Source organism: Papaver somniferum, chromosome 6 (genome assembly GCF_003573695.1).
Source record: "Papaver somniferum cultivar HN1 chromosome 6, ASM357369v1, whole genome shotgun sequence".
Lineage (NCBI taxonomy): Eukaryota > Viridiplantae > Streptophyta > Magnoliopsida > Ranunculales > Papaveraceae > Papaver > Papaver somniferum.
In genome coordinates this window covers 89,647,953-89,668,521 of record NC_039363.1, presented here as the reverse complement: position 1 = coordinate 89,668,521, position 20,569 = coordinate 89,647,953, and the positions used below count along the sequence as shown (strand labels likewise).

Sequence of the window (20,569 nt, the reverse complement as noted above, 5' to 3'; positions counted from 1 at the left end):
TGCAGGAATGTGAGATGTGCAACGAAAATAATCATAAATCAATTGATTGTCCTTGGATCTACAGTAGGTGTAAATTAGTTCCTTGTAATGGTATTCGAAAACTTTTAAAGGTCAAAGAAGGTGCTAATTCAGGGAAGAAATTCTTCTCTTGCTCTAATCCTATGTGTCCATACTTCGAATGGTTTGATGATGCTATTAAAACCATTACACCTCAATACAAAGGAGGTTGTAAAGCTTGTGTTGGTGATCACAAATTTGCTGATTGTCCTTGGTCATATACTCCTGGTATCAACCCCAAATGCAATTCAACTAAGGTGAGGATGTTAAACATAGCTCAAACATCATGGAATTATGGTATTGGCTACCTAAAATGCAAAAAATGTGAAGATTTCCAATGGGTGTCTGATGCTATCTTTGTGGAAAAACAAAACCAATCTTATAATTCTGAAGATCAAATTTGTGCACAGTTTAAGACAAAGTGAAGGTAAAGTGCAGAATTAGAAGTTAATGTATGTAAACAAAAGCAATGTAACAAAATATTGTCATCATTCATAAAACAGAACTGAGTACTACTATCTCTGATATTATTGATATTTAGAGTTAGGCTTTCTAACCCTTTTTGATGGTGGCTCAGAAATGTTGATTGTTTGGCTAGAAATATTAACAGTACCATGATAAGTCTGGTTAAAACAGACAGATGAAGGTGTAGAAGAAGTAGATGGATGTGTTACCTTCCTTTTGGTTGCAGTGGAGGAGGATGTTGTTGATTTCTTTGATGCAGATGTTGATGCAGTTTTTCCTTTCGACAATGGTGGTACCTCAGCTGCTTTCTTTGATGCAGATGATGTTGCTTTCTTTGATGCAGATGTTGATGCAGTATTTGGTGCAGACAAGGCCTTCCTCATCTTCTTTGTTGGTGCAGCAGTAATACAAAACTCTTCCCCATTAACAGAACACTCCACTCTCACTCCTTTCTTCTTGGGGTTGGATCCAACTGGAGGACCTTGACAGGTTAGAATGTTATGATCAATACCTTTACATACACTGCACTTTGTTACTCTTTTGCGCGGCTTGTTCTTCTCATACCAAGACTTATTTCTTTTGACACAAGGTCTTCCCTTATCTCTCAATCTGTGTGGATGTATAATCTTGATACCAGTCTGCAAAAGAAAATAGGTTAGGGTTAGTATACTTTAAATGCACAGATCTAGAGAATAATGAAAAAAATAATAATACAATAAAGTAAAAGGACAAAAGTAGATAATATTATTAATTGAAAAGATTCTCAAAACAAGAATACTTGAAAACAGACAATGGAAAAAGCTAAAGCATTTGAAAGAAATTTATGGTTATCAAACCTTATTGGGATACTCATCAATGTCTCCCAATGGTGTTATTGACCATGAGTAGGTGGTCCTATAGTAGTCTACTGTGTAGTATTTACTGCAGTACCTGCACACATAATTGATCCAATCACTCATCATACATTTATTGCATAACCACATTCAACTATTTAGGTGTAGTAAATTTACTCACTTGGACCAATCAGGATTCAATTTAAACAATGCAACTACACCATGTATGCAGGGGAACTTCCTCAATTGCCATTGTCGACATGTACAAGATTGTTCTTCCACCCGAACAACAAACACTTTGGTAGTAGCTTTGTTAGTAACATCATACACTTTGCGCTCTATAGAAGGATCACATTCATGGTTACCTATAAGATCACACATCACCTTAATGAGATCTTTCCCAGCAGGAACAAGGTCACCAGCTTGCCAAGTTGCAGCAAGCTTTCTTCTATTTGAAAACATCGCCATCACCAAATGTGTGTACATATAGATCAATTGAGTGAGAGGCTTGTCTCTAAATTTCAGGGCCATGTTATTAAAACTTTCTGAAAAGTTAGAGTAGATGTGCTCACAAGCAACATCATGAGGAAACCATGACCTTGACCAAGACTTGGGCTCTGCATCAATCAGGTATTGATATGCAGCTGAACTTATCTCTGCAATTTCTTGCATGGCCTCCTAGAAAATAGGTGTCTAAGTTAATTCATTTAATGCAATAAGTCTTGACTGAAAGAACGAACGTTCATTATAACCAAACATTTCTTACCTCCCAGTGATGATACTTGTATGCCTTTGCAGCCTGCCAAAGAAGGTGTGTGAGTCTTGGATTTCTGAATCCCTTGGTCAAGAAATTCTTGTATAAATTCCTAGAATGAAAAAAAAAGGGCAAACATTAATCATTTCCAAAAGAAAGGGAAAACATTAATCAATTCCAAAACAAAATCTACCTTAGACAGTATCTATGATTTGCCAAAGGAAACAATCTTTTTACTGATTCAAGAATGCCCTTCATTCTGTCAGAAATAAAGGTTAGTCCAGGCATATCAGGTATCCTTTTTCTCAATTCTTTTAACATCATAAACCAATTTTCTTCAGTTTCACTCATACAAATCATCACACATATAGGAAATACCCCATTCTGGCCATCTATACCAACTGCTGAAAGCATCACACCACCTAGCTTACCATTCAGGTGAGCTCCATCTAAGCCAATAACCAATCTACAACCATGAATAAAACCTTTGATATGTGCATCATAGGCCACAATGACACTCTCAAACCTGTTATCTTGACCCTCTTTGGACCAACTGAAATGACTAATGCTATTTGGGTTCAATGAAGTAGCAGCTATGACCAATTGTGGTGCTTTTGTGTAAGAACTCTCAAATGTTCCATTCCTTTCTGCTAGCACCAATTTCTGTGTACACACAAAAAAAAATAGCATTTCCAACATACCACAAGGTTATCAAATAAACAAACACAAGGGAATCAAAAGAAGCATCAAAATCATACCCTTGCATTATTAGCAACCCATTTTGGTATGTCAGTTTGCAACCAAGGTCTAATGATCTGTTAGCTATATCAGCTGCCTTGTCCACTGGTGAAGCAACATCCATTATCTTCAACAAATACTTGGCTACAAATTTTGCATTGCATTTCCTGCTGCAGTCTTCATTCGGATTCTTACAGGTATGTTCTGTGTTGCATTATCTAAATGTGACTGTTGGATCGTCTTCATCTGGTAACTTTCTTGCATTCACCATCCAAGCACAATTTTGGGTATCCTTGTAAATACAATAAGAATAGTGTCTCTTCTTATCTGCCTTCTTCACCTTAAAATCCCTATGTTTCAACACTGCATATTCCCTTAAATGATCCTTGTAATCTTGCATGTTTCCAAAAGCCATTCCACTACTTATTTCACCAGGTACAACCTCAGGAACATCTTCATTTATCATTTCTAGACGCTGTGGTTCTTTTAAATGCTCACCAAAATCTTTTTGCCACTTAGCTTCTTCCTCTTGAGTGACATCATATCTAGGAACTTCTTCATCTGAAGTAGCATTTACTGGTGCACTCTGCTCTTCATAAAACCCACCTACATTGAGATCTTCATTACAATCATCAGTCTCATTATCAATATCTATACCTCTAGCACACATAGAAACCCAATCTTCATAATTGTACTTTTCTTGTGTTTCTTCATCTTCACTTTCCTCTTCACTTTCCTCTTCACTTTCATCTCCACTTACCTCTTCCTCATTATGTTCCTCAAACAAAAAATCAGGCCTATCATTAGGATGACAGTCATCTGATTGTAGATTAGGTAAATTCACCTGGTCATCATCTTCATTCCCCTGTACTTGGTTGTCTGCAACAGATGCTTGTGTAGCATTAACTTGGGCTTCATGCACTGGGTTTTCTGCAACAGATGCTTGTGTAGAAACAACTGGGTCTTCATGCACAAAATCAAGTCTTGTTGGTCTCATATCACTTAGCCCACTAACACTAGCAGTCTTATTAATTCTTGGACTCCTCCTAACCTCAACCCTTTTACTAACAGTTTTCTTCTTCACTGGACTCATAAAATTAGTCATACCACTTACCCCACTAACACTAGCAGTATCCCTAACAAAACCCCAATGTCTAATTGTAGGAATAATTATAGTGAACCACAGTCTTACCAAATTGTCTTTATCTAGTTTCCCTTTATTCCAAAATGAAATAAACATCTCATCTGATTCACACTTATCATATGGATTCCCATCATCATCATTAAATAAAAACAGTTCTAGTGTAGAATTCATACCCTGTTCATTCACCAACCTGCTCTTTAGCATAGCCATGAAAGCTTCTCCACTGGTACCAGCTTTACAACCAAAACAATAAAGGTCCTTAAACCTCTGTCCTATATCAGAAATCCAGAAACTCCTATCCTCACTACCCATTCTGAAATATTTAACAAAAATGAAACAATAATCAGTTATAACAGTACACACATACACTATCTAAACCAAGTAATACACATATACACTACAACACTTTCAAATAATGAAAAGAGGAAGAGGAAGCAATTTTGTATCCAACACTTTCAAGTTAATACATCTACAGAGAATTGAATAATCTGATATCTAAAACAAACCAAGTAAAGACTTACTGACAAAACCAATGCAAATTGTAAGTCTCTAATCTAGCTTACTTACTAGTATCAAATGCAGCTGAATTTCCAGATTTCATGACAGGTTTCAGATTTAATATGCTTATTGTATTTTATATCCAATTGGTCACACTTAACCAAAATTCACAACTGAAATTCTCACGCACAGAACATGACTAATATATTCCAGCAGATACATTATTGAAGAGAACATGACTGAAATTCTCATGCCATGCCATCACAGTAATCAACAGTTACCAAAAAATACAGAGATACACAGAATTCATAGACAAAAAGAAATTGAAATATCCCCTAAAAATGGAAAACCCCCTTAATAATCTGCTAAAAATTCAATAACCCAAAATTATAATCCCTAATTTCTTTTTATTCAAACCCTAATTAGATTTATTGAAACCCTAAATTTGATTCACTAAAACCCAATTTTGTTTCTCTGAAACCTAATCGCAGTTAACAGTTTCACTAGGTTTCGAAAATCCTAAATCGTAAAACAAAATTAGGTTAAAAGTTACCTATTCTTCACTGGGTTAAGAAACGCGATTCTTATCTTCTCCATCACATCTATCTTCCCGATCTGCAATTTCACTATTCTTCCCCGTCTTCAATGTCTCTCTCTGTCTCTCGATCTCTCTCTGTCTCTCGATCTCTCTCTCACTCTCTGTATCGATCTGGTATTTTGGTTGGGTTCGGTGGCTCAAACACGTCTTTTAGTTGAAGATAAGAATTCAAGAATTCGTACGAACCACACGTGTGGTACAGGTGTCTCAGCCCACGTATCAGCCAGAGTCCACGTGTCCATCACATTCCACGTGTCGCCATATTAGATTGCACGCGTGTGACACGTTTGCAGTGCACACGTGTTATGAATTTATTATCACACATGTGACATCATGTCGGGCGGTATTTCTGTACAAGGGCAAAAAAGACATTTCACAACATAGTTGACCAGTCAGAAGTTATCAAAATGCTCCATTTTGACTATTATAGGTAAAATTAACGGAATGGGGCATTTTGATCTTTTGCCTAACGTCTGGGGCATTTTCACAACCTTGTAGTCTAAATTGGGGCATTTTGCCACTTAACCCAATAATCAGGAAAGAAAACAGCTTCAAATGGTGCTTCTGCCAAGCTATCGAATTTCTGGACAGTGCTATCCTTAACCAGCATTGATAATTTGTAATCTTTCTTACATTTCCCAGCTTGTTTAGCCAATTTAATCTGAGGGTCAATATGTTTGGCAGCTTCTTGATGTGCTAGGTTTAGCGCCGCTGCAAGATCTTCTTCTGACACCTCCTGAGCTTGCACATCTACCATTAGCGCCTTATCTCGAGTACAAGCATAAATCAAGTCGATATCAGAACATGCAAGTTCAACAGATTCTCCTTGTATTCTTCCTACTCGCACAACTCCAATCGGGCCACCCCAAGGAATGTCTGACAACATAAGAGCTGCAGATGTTGCATTTGCAGCTAATACATCTATATCATGATGTTCGCTGCAACATAGTACTCTTGCATTTACTTGCACATTATGGTAGAATCCTGAAGGAAAGAGTGGTCCTATAGGTGTACGAATAATACGAGTACCGTAGCCGCCCCTTCGTGGACCATGAATATCCTGACAAGGATGCTGCTTTCCTTGGTAATCAACTGTTATGCGTGGAGAAGAGTCTAGAATATTACCACAAGGATTAAGAAGAGAAGCAGTAGACAAGATCTTTGATACTTGTTCTCATGCGTTCATTCTTAACGCAGATGGTTGCATATCTCGCATTGTCATTCTGTAACTGTTCTCCTGCAACTGTTAGCCTTTGTAACATCTGTGACTGTTACAATCTTCCAATAACACCTTTTTTTTCTTCTTTTTTTTAGCACCGGCTACCAAAACTCGTAGCACCTTTCCTAACCCTGCCATCGTCACACCACAACATCTCGAGTTCTTCTCCGTCTTAAACATTCACAGAACCGATCATACATAACTCAACTTTATCTTCGCTCCCTGGATTCATCATTACGTAACTCCACCATTGATCACAACGACTATTTTCTTTCCCAGCCATAAAATCAACTACTGGAGCCATTGATCCTTCCTGATCACCAACTACGGTCACCATCCTTGTTGACTTCCATCATGTTTCATCACCAGCTCCAACTCTTTCACTATAATCAACATCGTGATCAACCATGGTTTAATAACCGACGACCATAATATCAAACCACAACAATAACTCCCTGTTTTGCTACTCAAACTTCTGTTAGAAAAAACGCTTTAAAAATACCAATTTTTTACATGGACTATGTTTTGATCCCTAGACCTATTGCCCATTAATTGTTTTTTCATTTGAATAGATAAAACAATAGTCCCACATTGACCAAAATCTAAAGAGTTTTAGACTTAAATACCATAGAATTGGCTATAAGGGCATGGACCTTGGGTCATTAGACTTTTGTGCTTTGAGGGAAGGCCTAGACTAGGGAAAGGTTGCACAGAAGCACGCACGCCGCCGTCCGTCGGGTCGGGCTCAGGCGTGGGTGTGGGTGTGGGTTCATTAGATCCTATCTTTTTGCTGAAATTTTTTGGTACGTGTTTTCCACACAAGTAGAAGAATCTCTTCTTTGTCTGCACGTGTTTTGTCCTGACTTCTTTGTCTGAACGTGCTTGTCTTGGCTTCTTTGTCTGTACGTATTTGGCTTGGCAGCAACACACTGCTCCATGCACTATCTTTAACCCAACATTACCAGTATTTCTGTCATACGCATGGGTTTTCTTTGACTGTCATACGCATGGGTTTTCTTTCTTGTTTGTAACTACACAAACACTATATAAGAGAGTAGTTGAAAGCTCAGAAAATACACACCACAGAGAAACATCTCTTCTACTCTCCCTCTGTTTTTCTGTAAACATCTCTTCTACTGTTTTAAGTTCTGCCAAGCTCTAAGGGTACCCTCATTGTATGCTACATTGAGGGGTACTAACTGTAGTTGTATCCTGGAGGTGACTCGCCAACTGCTGTAGCATCTCAGAGGAGTGGCAGGCGATATTTCCTTTAGGACAGCGTAGTTTACGTGCCTCTACATTTTCTGTGCAGCAACATCAGCAACATTATTTTGAGCTAAGTATCTTCTTCTCAGTTACTTTGTTAGTAATTTACCCAACAATCTAAAGGCAATATCCTCTTTACTATATTTTGTAACAACATGAGAAAAAGTACTGTAGACAAACCCCCAAAGTTTAGTGGCAAAGACTTTAAACGATGGCAGTCCAAAATGTTATTCTTCTTAAAAGACCAAAGGCTAGATGAAGTTTCCTTAGAAAGACCCCCAAGAAGGCTTCATGACCGTGGTTACGAAGATAGACTGGATAGGTGGACTAGGAAGAATTACATGTGCAAAAACCATATTCTTAACTGTCTGGATGACTCCTTGTACGACTTTTATAATGCAAAAGAGAATTTTACTGCTTTTGATTTATGGGAAGCCTTAGAAGAAAAATATCTTGTTGAGGCAGCTGGAAGCAAGAAGTTCGTGGTGGCTAGGTTCCTGGAATATAAGATGACTGATGAAAAGCCTGTTGTAGAACAATTCGTCGAACTCCAGCTACTCATCAACGAAATTCTTGCTGAAGGCATGCATATTGATGAATCTCTACAAGTATCTGCAGTGATTGAAAAGCTACCACCCTCATGGAACGAGTACAAGAGGAGGCTGCGACACAAGAATCGTGAAATCACCATGGTGGAGCTGGGGAAAAAGATCCAGGTGGAGGAACTTCTGTGCTGCAAGGACAAGAGCCTGATGCTGAGCAAAGACATGTCAAACAAAGCTCATGTCCTGGACGATAACACTGCGTCAAAGAAAAAGCACGGAGAATCCAGCAAAAATGGTAAAGGTAACAAACAACGTAACTCCAAAGGTAACCATCTTAAGCCAAAGGGTGGTGTCTCCAAAAACACCATCAAAGGCGACTGCTATAACTGTGGGAAAACTGGTCATATGGCCAAGGACTGTAGGGCACCTAAAAAGACCAAAAATGATCCTAAACAGAAAAATAAGGCAAACGTAGTAGATGATTGTGGATATTTTACTGGCATGGTGTCTGAAGTCAACCTTGTCTCTAATGTGACCAATGTGAGAGACTGGTGGCTTGATTCTGGAGCCACTAGGCATGTCTGTAAGTTCAGAAATGCTTTCTCCTCCTATAACAAAGTAGGAGACGATGAGAAATTGTTTATGGGAAACTCTTCTACCTCTAAAGTGGTAGGAAAAGGCAAGGTTGAATTGAAGCTCACTTCAGAGAAAAACTCTCGCATTGAATGACGTGTATCACGTCCCGGACATATGCAAGAATCTTATCTCAGAAACCATCTTACTTGGGAAAGGTTTTAAATTTGTAGCTGAGTCTAACAAAGTTGTAATCTCTAAAGGTGGTGACTTCGTAGGAAAAGGATATGTCACTGATAACATGATTAAGCTTAGTGTACTTTCTTTGAACTTGAATGATAATGCATCTTCTTCTGCTTATGTTTGTGACTCCTCACATGTTTGGCATGATAGACTAGGACATGTTAATTTCAAATCTATTGAAAGACTTGCTAAATTAGGCTGCATTCCTAAAATGAACTTTGACAGAGGTCATAAATGTGAAATTTGTGTTGAATCTAAATTTGCAAGAAAACCCTTTAACAAAAAGGTTGAACGTAGTACAACTCCCTTAGAACTGATCCACTCAGATTTGGGAGATTTGAAATCAACACCAACTAGAGGTGGGAAAAAATGGTACATCACTTTTATAGATGATCACTCAAGATACTGTCAGGTTTATCTTCTTAGAAGTAAAGATGAAGCCTTAGACGCTTTCAAATTATATAAACTTGAAGTAGAAAACCAAAGAGGTGTTACTATTAAAACTCTTAGGTCGGACCGAGGCGGTGAGTATGTGATACCTATAGGAGAATTCTGCAAACTTAATGGCATCATTCATGAAACTACTGCACCTTCTTCACCTGAGTCGAATGGAGTAGCTGAAAGGAAAAACCGAACACTCATAGATATGGTGAACGCTATGTTAGCTAGTTCAGGGCTACCTTCGAACCTGTGGGGGGAAGCAATTCTCTCTGCTTGCTATATCTTGAACCGAGTTCCATTTAAGAAATCCGACAAAACTCCATATGAGTTATGGAAAGGAAGACAACCGTCCTATGCATACTTTAAAGTGTGGGGGTGTTTGGCCAAGGTGGCCACTCCTCGTTCCCAAGAAAACCAAAATAGGACCTAAAACTGTAGATTGTGTTTTCCTAGGATATCCTGAGCACACTAGTGCTTATAGGTTCATGGTAATTGGTGAGAACACCATAATGGAATCCAGAGATGCAGTGTTTTTCGAAACATTTTCCCTTAGGGTCTGGACCTCATAAAAGGGTCCGCGATGATCTCTCAGATGTTCCTTCGACTAGTCAACCCCCGTCTCTAGATGCTGAAACCGAACCTAGAAGAAGTAAGAGGGTCAGAACCGAGAAAGGTTTCGGTCCAGATTTTGTGACTCTTACGGTAGAGTCTGAACCCCAAACCTATAAGGAAGCTATGACTTCTCCGGAAGCTCCCTTCTGGGAAGAAGCTTCAAATAATGAGTGGGATTCCATTCAACAAAATGAAACTTGGGAGCTTGTAGACTTACCTCCTGGTAGTAAAACCATAGGTTGCAAGTGGGTCTTCAAAAGGAAACTTAGAACAGATGGAACTATAGAAAAACACAAAGCTAGGTTGGTAGCTAAGGGGTACAGACAACAGGAAGGATTAGATTTCTTTGATACCTATTCACCGGTCACTAGAATCACTTCTATCCGGATGCTGATTGCTATTGCTTCTATTTATGATTTGCATATACATCAGATGGATGTTAAAACTGCTTTTTTATATGGTGAATTGAATGAAGAAATTTATATGGACCAACCTGAAGGTTTTGTTGTGAAAGGTTTTGAAGATAAAGTATGCAAACTGAAAAAATCTTTGTATGGTTTAAAACAAGCACCTAAACAGTGGCATGAAAAATTTAATCATGTAATGATATCTAATGGCTTCAAGGTTAATGAATCTGATAAATGTGTTTACATTAAATCTGTGGATGATTCTCATGTTATTGTGTGCCTATATGTTGATGATATGCTCATATTAGGTAGTAACCTTGATAGTATTAATACCACTAAAAGCATGCTTAACGAAAACTTTGACATGAAAGACTTAGGCCCTGCTGATGTAATCTTAGGGATGAAAATCAGAAAGATGTCTGATGGATATAGTCTTAGTCAATCTCATTATGTTGAAACTGTGCTTAAGAGATTTAATCATGAAAATGCTAAACCTGCAACTACTCCTTATGATCCCAATTGCAAATTGAAAAAGAACAAGGGTGAGGGTATTTATCAACTTGAGTATTCTCGTGTTATTGGCAGTCTTATGTATTTAATGAACTGTACAAGACCTGATATTGCCTATACTGTGAGTAGATTAAGCAGGTACACTTGCAACCCTGGGCAGGATCACTGGAATGCTCTCTACAGAGTTCTACGGTACCTGAGAGGAACTTAAAACTATTGCTTAAGTTTTGGGATATCCTGCTGTGCTAGAAGGGTATTGTGATGCTAACTGGATATCAGACTCAGATGAGTGCAAATCCACTAGTGGGTACATCTTCACACTTGGTGGTGCGTCTGTGTCATGGAAGTCTACCAAACAGACATGTATAGCCCGATCCACCATGGAGTCTGAGTTTATAGCCTTGGAGAAAGCTGGAGAGGAAGCTGAATGGATACGAGGTTTCCTGGGTGGAATTCCACTCTGGCCCAAGCCTGTGTCTTCGATCGCAATCCACTGTGACAGTCAAGCTGCTATTGGATGCGCAAAGAATAGTGTATACAACGGAAAGTCTATACATCTTCGAAGAAGACACAAGACAGTGAAACAACTACTCTCTACTGGCATCATCTCTATAGACTTTGTAAGGTCTAAGGAGAATATTGCAGATCCTTTGACGAAAGGGTTATCTAGAGAGGTAGTTAGATCCACATCGAAGGGGATGGGACTCAAGCTCATAGAATAAATCGCCATGAAGGACACTCAACCTTGTGAATGGAGCTCCAAGATCAAGGTTCAACGAGATAACTAATTTTTGGTGATGTCGAGAGAGAGCACTATCTTTGTCCCTCCCTATGGTGTAACCGTATGATAGTGCTGCATGCATGTTTTAGGATGATCTGTCAAGATCTTAATGAGTTCCATGGCTTTGCTTAAAGCGGAGTGTGGCAGGACACTCTTAAAGGACTCACCTATGTGGATGTTGGAAGTGGGGCCGGTTCCTATGAGAATTTGAGCTTTTTCTCTAGAGACATTCATTAAGTCCGGGATTTAGCCCACGGCCAAAACGGGCACAATGGCAAGAGCTTGGCAGCTTTCTTTGAGACATCAAAGTGTGGTTGTTATTTCTGAATTGCACTCACTGTTGACGGTTCAAGACATTGTGTTCACCGTAACAACAAGCAGTTCCGGTAACCTCTCACTAAGTTAAGGTTTAATCTCTGGGACACCTTAGCCTAATATTGATGTATTATGTTTTCTCGTATTTCGTCGATATGTTTTATCTTTCATGTAGGGGATTGTTAGAAAAAACGCTTTAAAAATACCAATTTTTTACATGGACTATGTTTTGATCCCTAGACCTATTGCCCATTAATTGTTTTTTCATTTGAATAGATAAAACAATAGTCCCACATTGATTAAAATCTAAAGAGTTTTAGACTTAAATACCATAGAATTGGCTATAAGGGAATGACCCTTGGGTCATTAGACTTTTGTGCTTTGAGGGAAGGCCTAGACTAGGGCAAGGTTGCCTTTCCCGTACGCGCGGTGCTTCGCACAGAAGCACGCACGCCGCCGCCGTCCGTCCGGTCGGTCGGTCGGGCTCGGGTTCGGGTGTGGGTGTGGGTGTGGGTTCATTAGATCCTATCTTTTTGCTGAAATTTTTTGGTACGTGTTTTCCACACAAGTAGAAGAATCTCTTCTTTGTCTGCACGTGTTTTGTCCTGACTTCTTTGTCTGAACGTGCTTGTCTTGGCTTCTTTGTCTGTACGTGTTTTCTCCTGGCTCCCTTGTCTGTACGTATTTGGCTTGGCAGCAACACACTGCTCCATGCACTATCTTTAACCCAACATTACCAGTATTTCTGTCATACGCATGGGTTTTCTTTGACTGTCATACACATGGGTTTTCTTTCTTGTTTTTAACTACACAAACACTATATAAGAGAGTAGTTGTAAGCTCAGAAAATACACACCACAGAGAAACATCTCTTCTACTCTCCCTCTGTTTTTCTGTAAACATCTCTTCTACTGTTTTAAGTTCTGCCAAGCTCTAAGGGTACCCTCATTGTATGCTACATTGAGGGGTACTAACTGTAGTTGTATCCTGGAGGTGACTCGCCAACTGCTGTAGCATCTCAGAGGAGTGGCAGGCGATATTGCCTTTAGGACAGCGTAGTTTACGTGCCTCTACATTTTCTGTGCAGCAACATCAGCAACATTATTTTGAGCTAAGTATCTTCTTCTCAGTTACTTTGTTAGTAATTTACCCAACAATCTAAAGGCAATATCATCATCACCAAGCTCTTCTATGCAATCAACCGCAACCAATTTTCTTTATTCACTTTCCTCGCAAATCCAAATCTCTTAGAACGCTGTTTCCATCAACTCACAATGACATACTGTTCGCAATATTGGTTTCCAAAGAAACCTAGTTACGCACGTGTACTACTAAGGTGATGAAAAACAATACCTTAAACCCTAGTATCTTCAGCAACACTCCCAACTTTTAAACCTTCTTCAAACCCATGACCAGAAACTAGGGAAAATCAGACTCTCAAACAAACTGACAACGACAACAACACTTGATCTCCAAACAACAGCCAGTATCACTTCTTCATCTTTCTCTTTTTTATAACTCTCGAACCTTGATGAAGACACACCAACACAGCAGCACGTCTTGCACACCTTGAACTTCTTTCGAACTCTCGAACCCTAAAACAGCTCCTTCAAAAAACTTTGCGCAATCTTTTCTTTGAACAATTCTCTAACACAAACAAAAAACTTCTTATCTTCTCCAACTCTTTCTCCTTCTCCTCTCTCTTCCTCTCACCTTGCGCTGATACCAAATGTAGGATCGAGCAAGAGAGAGGAGAACACACGCGGAAGCAAATAAAACGATTACATTAATAATCAGTTTGGTGTACATTAACCCATGGCTTAACAACCTACTTATAGTTTCACAAACTTGATGATCACCCAAAGTACTTACCTAATAAAATCAAACTCTAAGTAAAGCACACTTCTAGAAACACAAAGAAACTCTAAACATAGTAAAACTCTAAAACAGACAACCGACACAACTTGATCTTCTAGTTAACTCGAACTTCCAAATATCACACATCGTGTCAACAGTTCCTGTTGATCCAACTTGACTGCGTCAATTGCAGCAGTTGATCCATTTGGATGATGTTGATCCACGAACCAAATCACCATATCTTGGTTTAACTTCCAAGAAATGGCCAACAACGGGACAAGAGGTTCATCTATTTCTCCATCTCCGAATGGAACTTATTCCATCACCAACATAACCATCGGTTCATCCTTTTCTACTTTTTGGAATCATACTTCTAGTTGTTGGCTTTCTCCCTCTGGGAGCATTGATTTTGGGTTCTACTTTGCCCAATCATGTCCAGAGTCTTCATCAGATTGTCCTTATCAATATGGTCTTGGTATCTACTTTGCCAAATCTCCATCTACAACCTTGGTTTGGACAACTAATCCTTACTATAATAAACCATCTTCAGTTCTCTTAATCAGCGAAGGAAAATTGGTACTGCGAACGTTGCCAGAAAACAAAGAGGAACCTTTAATACCCACCATACAAGAACCATTGTCATATGCAAGGATGCTAGATAATGGGAACTTTGTGTTATATGGTAATTTATCTCAAATTCTTTGGCAAAGTTTTGATCAACCTAATGATACCATTCTTGGCGGCCAAAGTTTAAGATCTGGAGTTAATCTTACCTCTGGTGGAAGCAGATTATCAATTCAGGAGATCAAAGGTGCAGTGGCAATATATACAAAAACTTCAGAGAGTGTAATACCAGATGCGCTTCAAGGTTCACTGAGGAGACCAGTAATCCTATGTTTAAACACTGTTGGTCAGCTTTATCTTGTTGGTTCTGATGGTGTAGTCCTTAAATACCTTTACCGAAACAAGAATCCATAAAAAGAAGAAGAAGAAGAAAGTACCGTGGAGGAGGGTATTCATATGTACAGAGCAACACTGGATTCAAGAGGGCATTTCAGTCTGTACAAGGAAAGAATTGATGGAAATGTTAGTGATCATGAAGAATATTCTGTTCTAGTACAATCATGGCCAGTTGATCATATGAGTTTCCTTGAGAAATGCATAATTGCAGTGCTGGCATTTGCTTGTTTTGTTGCGCTGATAGTGTGCTTTGCTTGTTGCTCGTTCTGTTGCGCTTTGTTGTTTGTTGTGTTTGCTGGTCTGTGCTTATTACTGGCTTTGTTGCACATTATCCTTTAGAACATACATGTATTAAGATTTAGATCGTATGATGGTTAATAATCAGTTTTCAATCTGCAACTTTTAGTTATCCACTTTTAGTTATCACATAATTCCTCACCGAACTTCTATCTGCAACTTCCATTTTCAACTCATTTTGATGGTTAATACTCATTTTTCAATCGAACGAGAAACGCCAAACAAAGAGAGAAGAAGAAGAGGATAATTTTTTTTTTCAAAACTAAAAAATTTCGATTCCCCCTATTTTTGTTTTTGATTTTGATTTTGATTTTGGTTAATAGATTCATTTAGATTAGACATATATGATTAGATTTATATAGTTATTAGGTTAGTTTTAATTTAAATTAAAATAAAGGGTAAATGTGTACTTACCTAATTTTAGGACACCCCTTATAAGTATAGGGAGGTTGGCCTAATAAGACCATGGTCCATCCCAAAAAAACCATGGTCCCTAAAAAATGGTTCTACTGGTAACGTTGGATGGGCCGAATTAGTACGTCCGTTTCTAAACGGAAAAGTCGCGGATAATTCGCAAAGCTCATAAAAGTCACAAACCATGTTCGGAGTTGCAATAAGACGGCCGAATAATGTGGGAACGTTTGGTACGTAATAATTCGCTAGGCTCAGCAGTATACTTTGTTGGAATCAATTCGGCAAAAATGATTTTTGATGTCTTTACTCTTTATACAACTGCATCTGGGCTTTGAGTCCCACGAATTTGACTTTTTTTTGGAAACAGCTTACTATTATGGTGCATACATCTGGGCTTTGAGTCCCACGAATTTGACTAGGTTTGACCGAACCTACTACTTGAACACCGCCAAACAAAACACTAAAATCTACTCACATTCTTTCTTCTTTGTTTCTTCCTTGCGCTCCTCTCCAGATCTCTCTCGCTCCAGCCGCCATAAACCCTAGACCAAAAAAAATCATCAATTTCGACTGCAGAAAACCAAACCAGAATCACCCGAAAGCTGGAAAGTGTAAATTGCTTCTTCCATCCCCTCGTGCAGTTGCGAAATTAGGAAATCAAAATTGTGTTTCCAAATTTGGTTTGATTTCCTGTTTTTTTGGTTATTGAAGCCTATATAAGAGGCCTATAGAATTCCATATCCAATTAGTTATTGTTCTCTAGTTTTTTTTGTGAATCTATTAATTTTGCACAAGTTCTCATTGTTTAATTAGTAGATCTTTGATCCAATCTACTTTAGGGTTTTGAAAATGGCTTCTTCATCTCCATCTCGAACAACTGATCTCTCTGTACCTGTTAACAGTATGGATCCCTCAGAAGTCAAGGACCTGGCTTATTACAAGAAACATATTGATCCGTCGGAACCCAAGGACCATGAATTACAAGCGATGTGGTCCAGATTGATGGTGGCACAAGATCATGCGACTACCGAGGAGGAAAAACTATCAGTCAAGCGCCAGAAAGAAGAGTTGAAGGCTGCCGCTGCCGAGAGGCTGAGAGAGTTGAAACCAAAGGCGGTCTGTACTCCAATACTGCGGGGGCTAACAGTTACTGAGGCGAATAAGATGCAGAAGAAAATCAAGAAACGGTCGGCGCAGGCATCAAAGTGGGTATCAAAGAACGCTGAGAAATGCTTTAAGGCATTCGAAGAGCATATGAAAGAGAAAAAAGAGAAAGAGAATGTATAGGCTACGCTTCTCTCATATTGTGATTATCAGTTTCGTTGAAATCTCTTATCAATATACACTACTATAACTTCTGAATTCGTTTATGTAGTGTATTTTTTTGTCTAATGAATTGCTGGCAATAACTATTCTGTAGCAGTCTTATATATATGATTACTTCTTTTTACCAGTGAACTTGTTGTGTTGGGTTGAGTATTCATTACCTGATTAGATATGTTGAACATAACTGCGGAAGGATTAGAATCACACAACTGGCACACTATAAGGACTCTTTCATAGCCGAAGCATCATTAGACCACCAGAGTGACTGACGATGACCACCTACGACAATCTGATGAGAGATTGTGGTCTCTTCCCATTTTAGCGTAAGCAAAATTTGAAGTCATAACTTTATTCACATATTGGCGAACACCTTCAAAAAATCCTCATTCTCTTTGTTATGAGGCGAAGTTTATAGGTGGATAATCAATCCAATTCCTGGCTGTCTTTACTTTAACCACTCCCTTTGCAAGAGTTTATAATGGTTCACTATAAATTACTAACTAGTGGTAGTAAAAAGGCTCATTGAAACCATATTAATTGCTTACAATTCCTTAATAATATGCTCAAAGGGTTTGATAACGAAGAATTAGAAACTTGAATTCTTTACATCTTCTGCGTCCTTGGCTAGTTGTTGAACCCTCCTCTTTGAATCATACTTCTCCAGTCAGCAACATAACAAGAGGTTCATCTAGTCGTTGGCTCAGATTCTTCACCACATTGTCCTGATAAATATCAAAAACTGAAGACAGATAAAGATACAACATACATACAATAAAACTTTTTTCTTTTTTTTTTTTGATCGTGAAATATGAATTGTTTACAAGCAAACACAAAAAGAAAATTAATACTCTCTCAAGGTTTCACTCGAGAGTAAGGAGTGAAAAATAGCCCAAAAACCCAAGAGACACAACCTTCATATCGAAGCCCAAGAAACCCATTACAAAACGCCCATTAAGATAGAGGGCCCAAGACAGTTAAGAACTTATGTGTTGGGATACCAACACCAATCTAAAATACGGGTGCCTTTAGTAATTAGTTTAGGGTTATTTACTTGTTTCCCAAGATATGTCCCTATAAATATATTAGTTTGTTCTAGGGTTTTAATTATCCAATGACTATATAGAGTTTTGAAGTTTGTCAATCGGTGGCGAATTCCCAATCAAAGGATTTTTATCGTATCAGTTTCGGATCTCAACATTTGGATCAGAGCAGGTACATTTCATCTTCCACTGCAAAGAAAAAAAAACGAACGGGTGTTGTTGATGTTATCTATCGAAAAGCATCAAGCCGACGAAAAATGAACGATTGCTGCTGACGTTATTTATCGAAAAGCATCAAGTCAACGAATCAAAAAAAAAAAACAACAACAAAAAAGAAATCCAAACGATTGTCGCAACAGTCTATCAAGGAAGTAGCATCATCTATCTGGGAGGAGCAAAGTACCACGACAAACAAATCGGTTGGCGTGTGTTAGTGGAAAGGTGAAGTTGCTGGTTATTCTTTGTTGGTTACATACTATACAACAATAACTGACAAGGTGCCACAAAAAAATACAAGGTCTCGTCATTATTTGTTGTAAACATCAAGGTCAACGGCAACCTCCACAATCAAGCACGTTAAAAAAAAAGGCTCCATGATATTTGTCGGCAAGCCATCAAGGTCCACAATCAAACCCAACAAATCATGCTGGCGGTTCTTGTTATGGTTCCGGAGCGAGAGTTGATTTTCCAAGTGCATCGTATAACAAGAGCATGTCTTCTAGGCCATGGTAACGTCGTTCCGTCATACAGTTCAAGCTTGACAAGGTTATGGAAGTCGCCTTGGCGAGGAGTTACAATGCACGAAGAATACAAGATATTTGGGCACTTTTAGGATTTGTTAGTTTAAGATTTTTATTAGCTTTTGGATTTATTTAAAATTAATGTTCTTAGAAACTTGGTTTTTTCTGAATCAAGGGTTATTACTTTAGTCTTAGGATCCAATTTGAGAACAAGTTGTGTTTCAAGGGATTGGGGATACCAATACCAATCTAAAATACGGGTGCCTTTAGTAATTAATTTAGGGTTATTTACTTGTTTCCCAAGATAGGTTCTCTATAAATATATTAGTTTGTTCTAGGATTTTAATTATCCAATGAATATATAGAGTTTTGAAGTTTGTCAATCGGTGGATAATCCCCAATCAAAGGATTTTTATCGTATCAGTCTCAGATTTCAACATTATGCAGAAAATGGGTTTATATAAGATGGTAACTAAGATGAGGTGAGATTGGCAGGGTGTAAATGGGACAACATCTTCAATCCATGGAATTCAAGTGAGACAAAGGGATAAGAGAACTTCAATCATCCATGTCTACGTGACCCTTTAGATAACCTAGAAATGCCAGATCTCTAAACAGCTAAAACTACAGTGATAGCAAACTAGAAAGAACTGATTTTAGTAATTACAATGATAAAATTAAGGCTTCTCTTAAATGTAGCCCACACATTTATTAACCATACCCATTTAAAATAAGTGCTTAAGATGCCCAAACAAACCTTTACAATTATTCGACATAGCCACGAAATTATGTATAATTATTATATATTGCCCATAATAATAAGATAATCATCAAAACCCTAAATCAATATCAACATAAACAAAAAAAGTAAAAAAATTAATTATCTAATCAAATTTATGTAAGATATTTGACATAGTTAATATTTTTTTAAGAATAAACAACACCCGTAGAAAAAAAAATCTTCTAGATTTTTTCTTTTTATAGATTAGGTTTATGGAGTTATAGGAGAACGGTCTTAGGAAAAGAATTAAAACCTTATCGATGAGGTTGTTGTGGAATTTTTTTAAGGGAACATCTAGAATATACACCCCGATCAATTTTGATGTAATCATGATTAAGAAAAATTTATTTTAGAGAAAATAACAAATTAGGATTTATTTTGTTTTGGGGAAAAGATAAGAATTAGGGTTTATATATAATTGTTCAATTTGTGAAAATACTAAAAAACAATTACAATTAAATTTAAGAATGATTAAGGAAAAAATCTAGGGTTTATTTTGATTTTGAGGAAGAAGGATATACGTTTAAATGTTGGCAAGAAAACTAAGACTTGTTTGGTTTTTTTTTTTAACTTTTGACTTTTCATTTTAACTTAAATTTTTTGGGTTATGGTTAATAAAAATGTGGGCTACATTTAAGAGAAGCCAAAATTAAAACTAATCTTAGTAATTATACAAACACTTCGTCGACGTCAACATAGCTTCTCTCATCCTCATCTTACCTCCTCACTTTTGGTATTTCTATGACACTTCAAGAAAGCTCATTGGACTCGTGGATTCTTCAACCATTTCAAACTTGGATTTAAATTCAATCCCTCGTCCTAATTGTTATGTGCGTATTGGTGGTGTTGTGTTTATTAGTGTTTTAATGTAATTCAAATTGTAATATTAATAGGTGTTTGTAGAGTCTTAGCCCTAGAATATATGCATTTCTTAGTGTTTAAATCTAATAGGATTTGTGTACGGTTATCTTTAGGTATCCATTGTGTTCTGCAGTTTCTTATGCAGTTATGTAACGTCTCTCTGTGTATAAATATGCAATTAATGAATGAAGAAGAGGAGAGAATTATTATCAAACAAAAGTGTTAATCTTTTAACAAGGAGATTTAGTGTCCCTTGAATGATACTAGAGGTCCGGCGGACCTCTGATGATACCG

At 37.9% G+C, this 20,569-nt stretch overlaps 1 protein-coding gene across 1 annotated transcript; it reads left to right on the top strand.

Annotated features, from left to right (window-relative positions):
• Nucleotides 1-15,939: 15,939 nt before the first annotated feature.
• On the top strand, nucleotides 15,940-16,985 carry LOC113285853. The gene is made up of 2 exons (XM_026534593.1): nucleotides 15,940-16,138; nucleotides 16,430-16,985. Exon 2 carries the CDS (start codon nucleotides 16,431-16,433, stop codon nucleotides 16,812-16,814), a length of 384 nt encoding a protein of 127 aa, XP_026390378.1. The 5' UTR covers nucleotides 15,940-16,138; nucleotide 16,430; the 3' UTR covers nucleotides 16,815-16,985.
• The last annotated feature ends 3,584 nt before the right edge of the window (nucleotides 16,986-20,569 follow it).

Coding starts and splice junctions, on each gene's coding strand:
- LOC113285853 (XM_026534593.1), top strand. CDS start 16,431: ATGGATCCCTCAGAAGTCAAGGACCTGGCTTATTACAAGAAACATATT.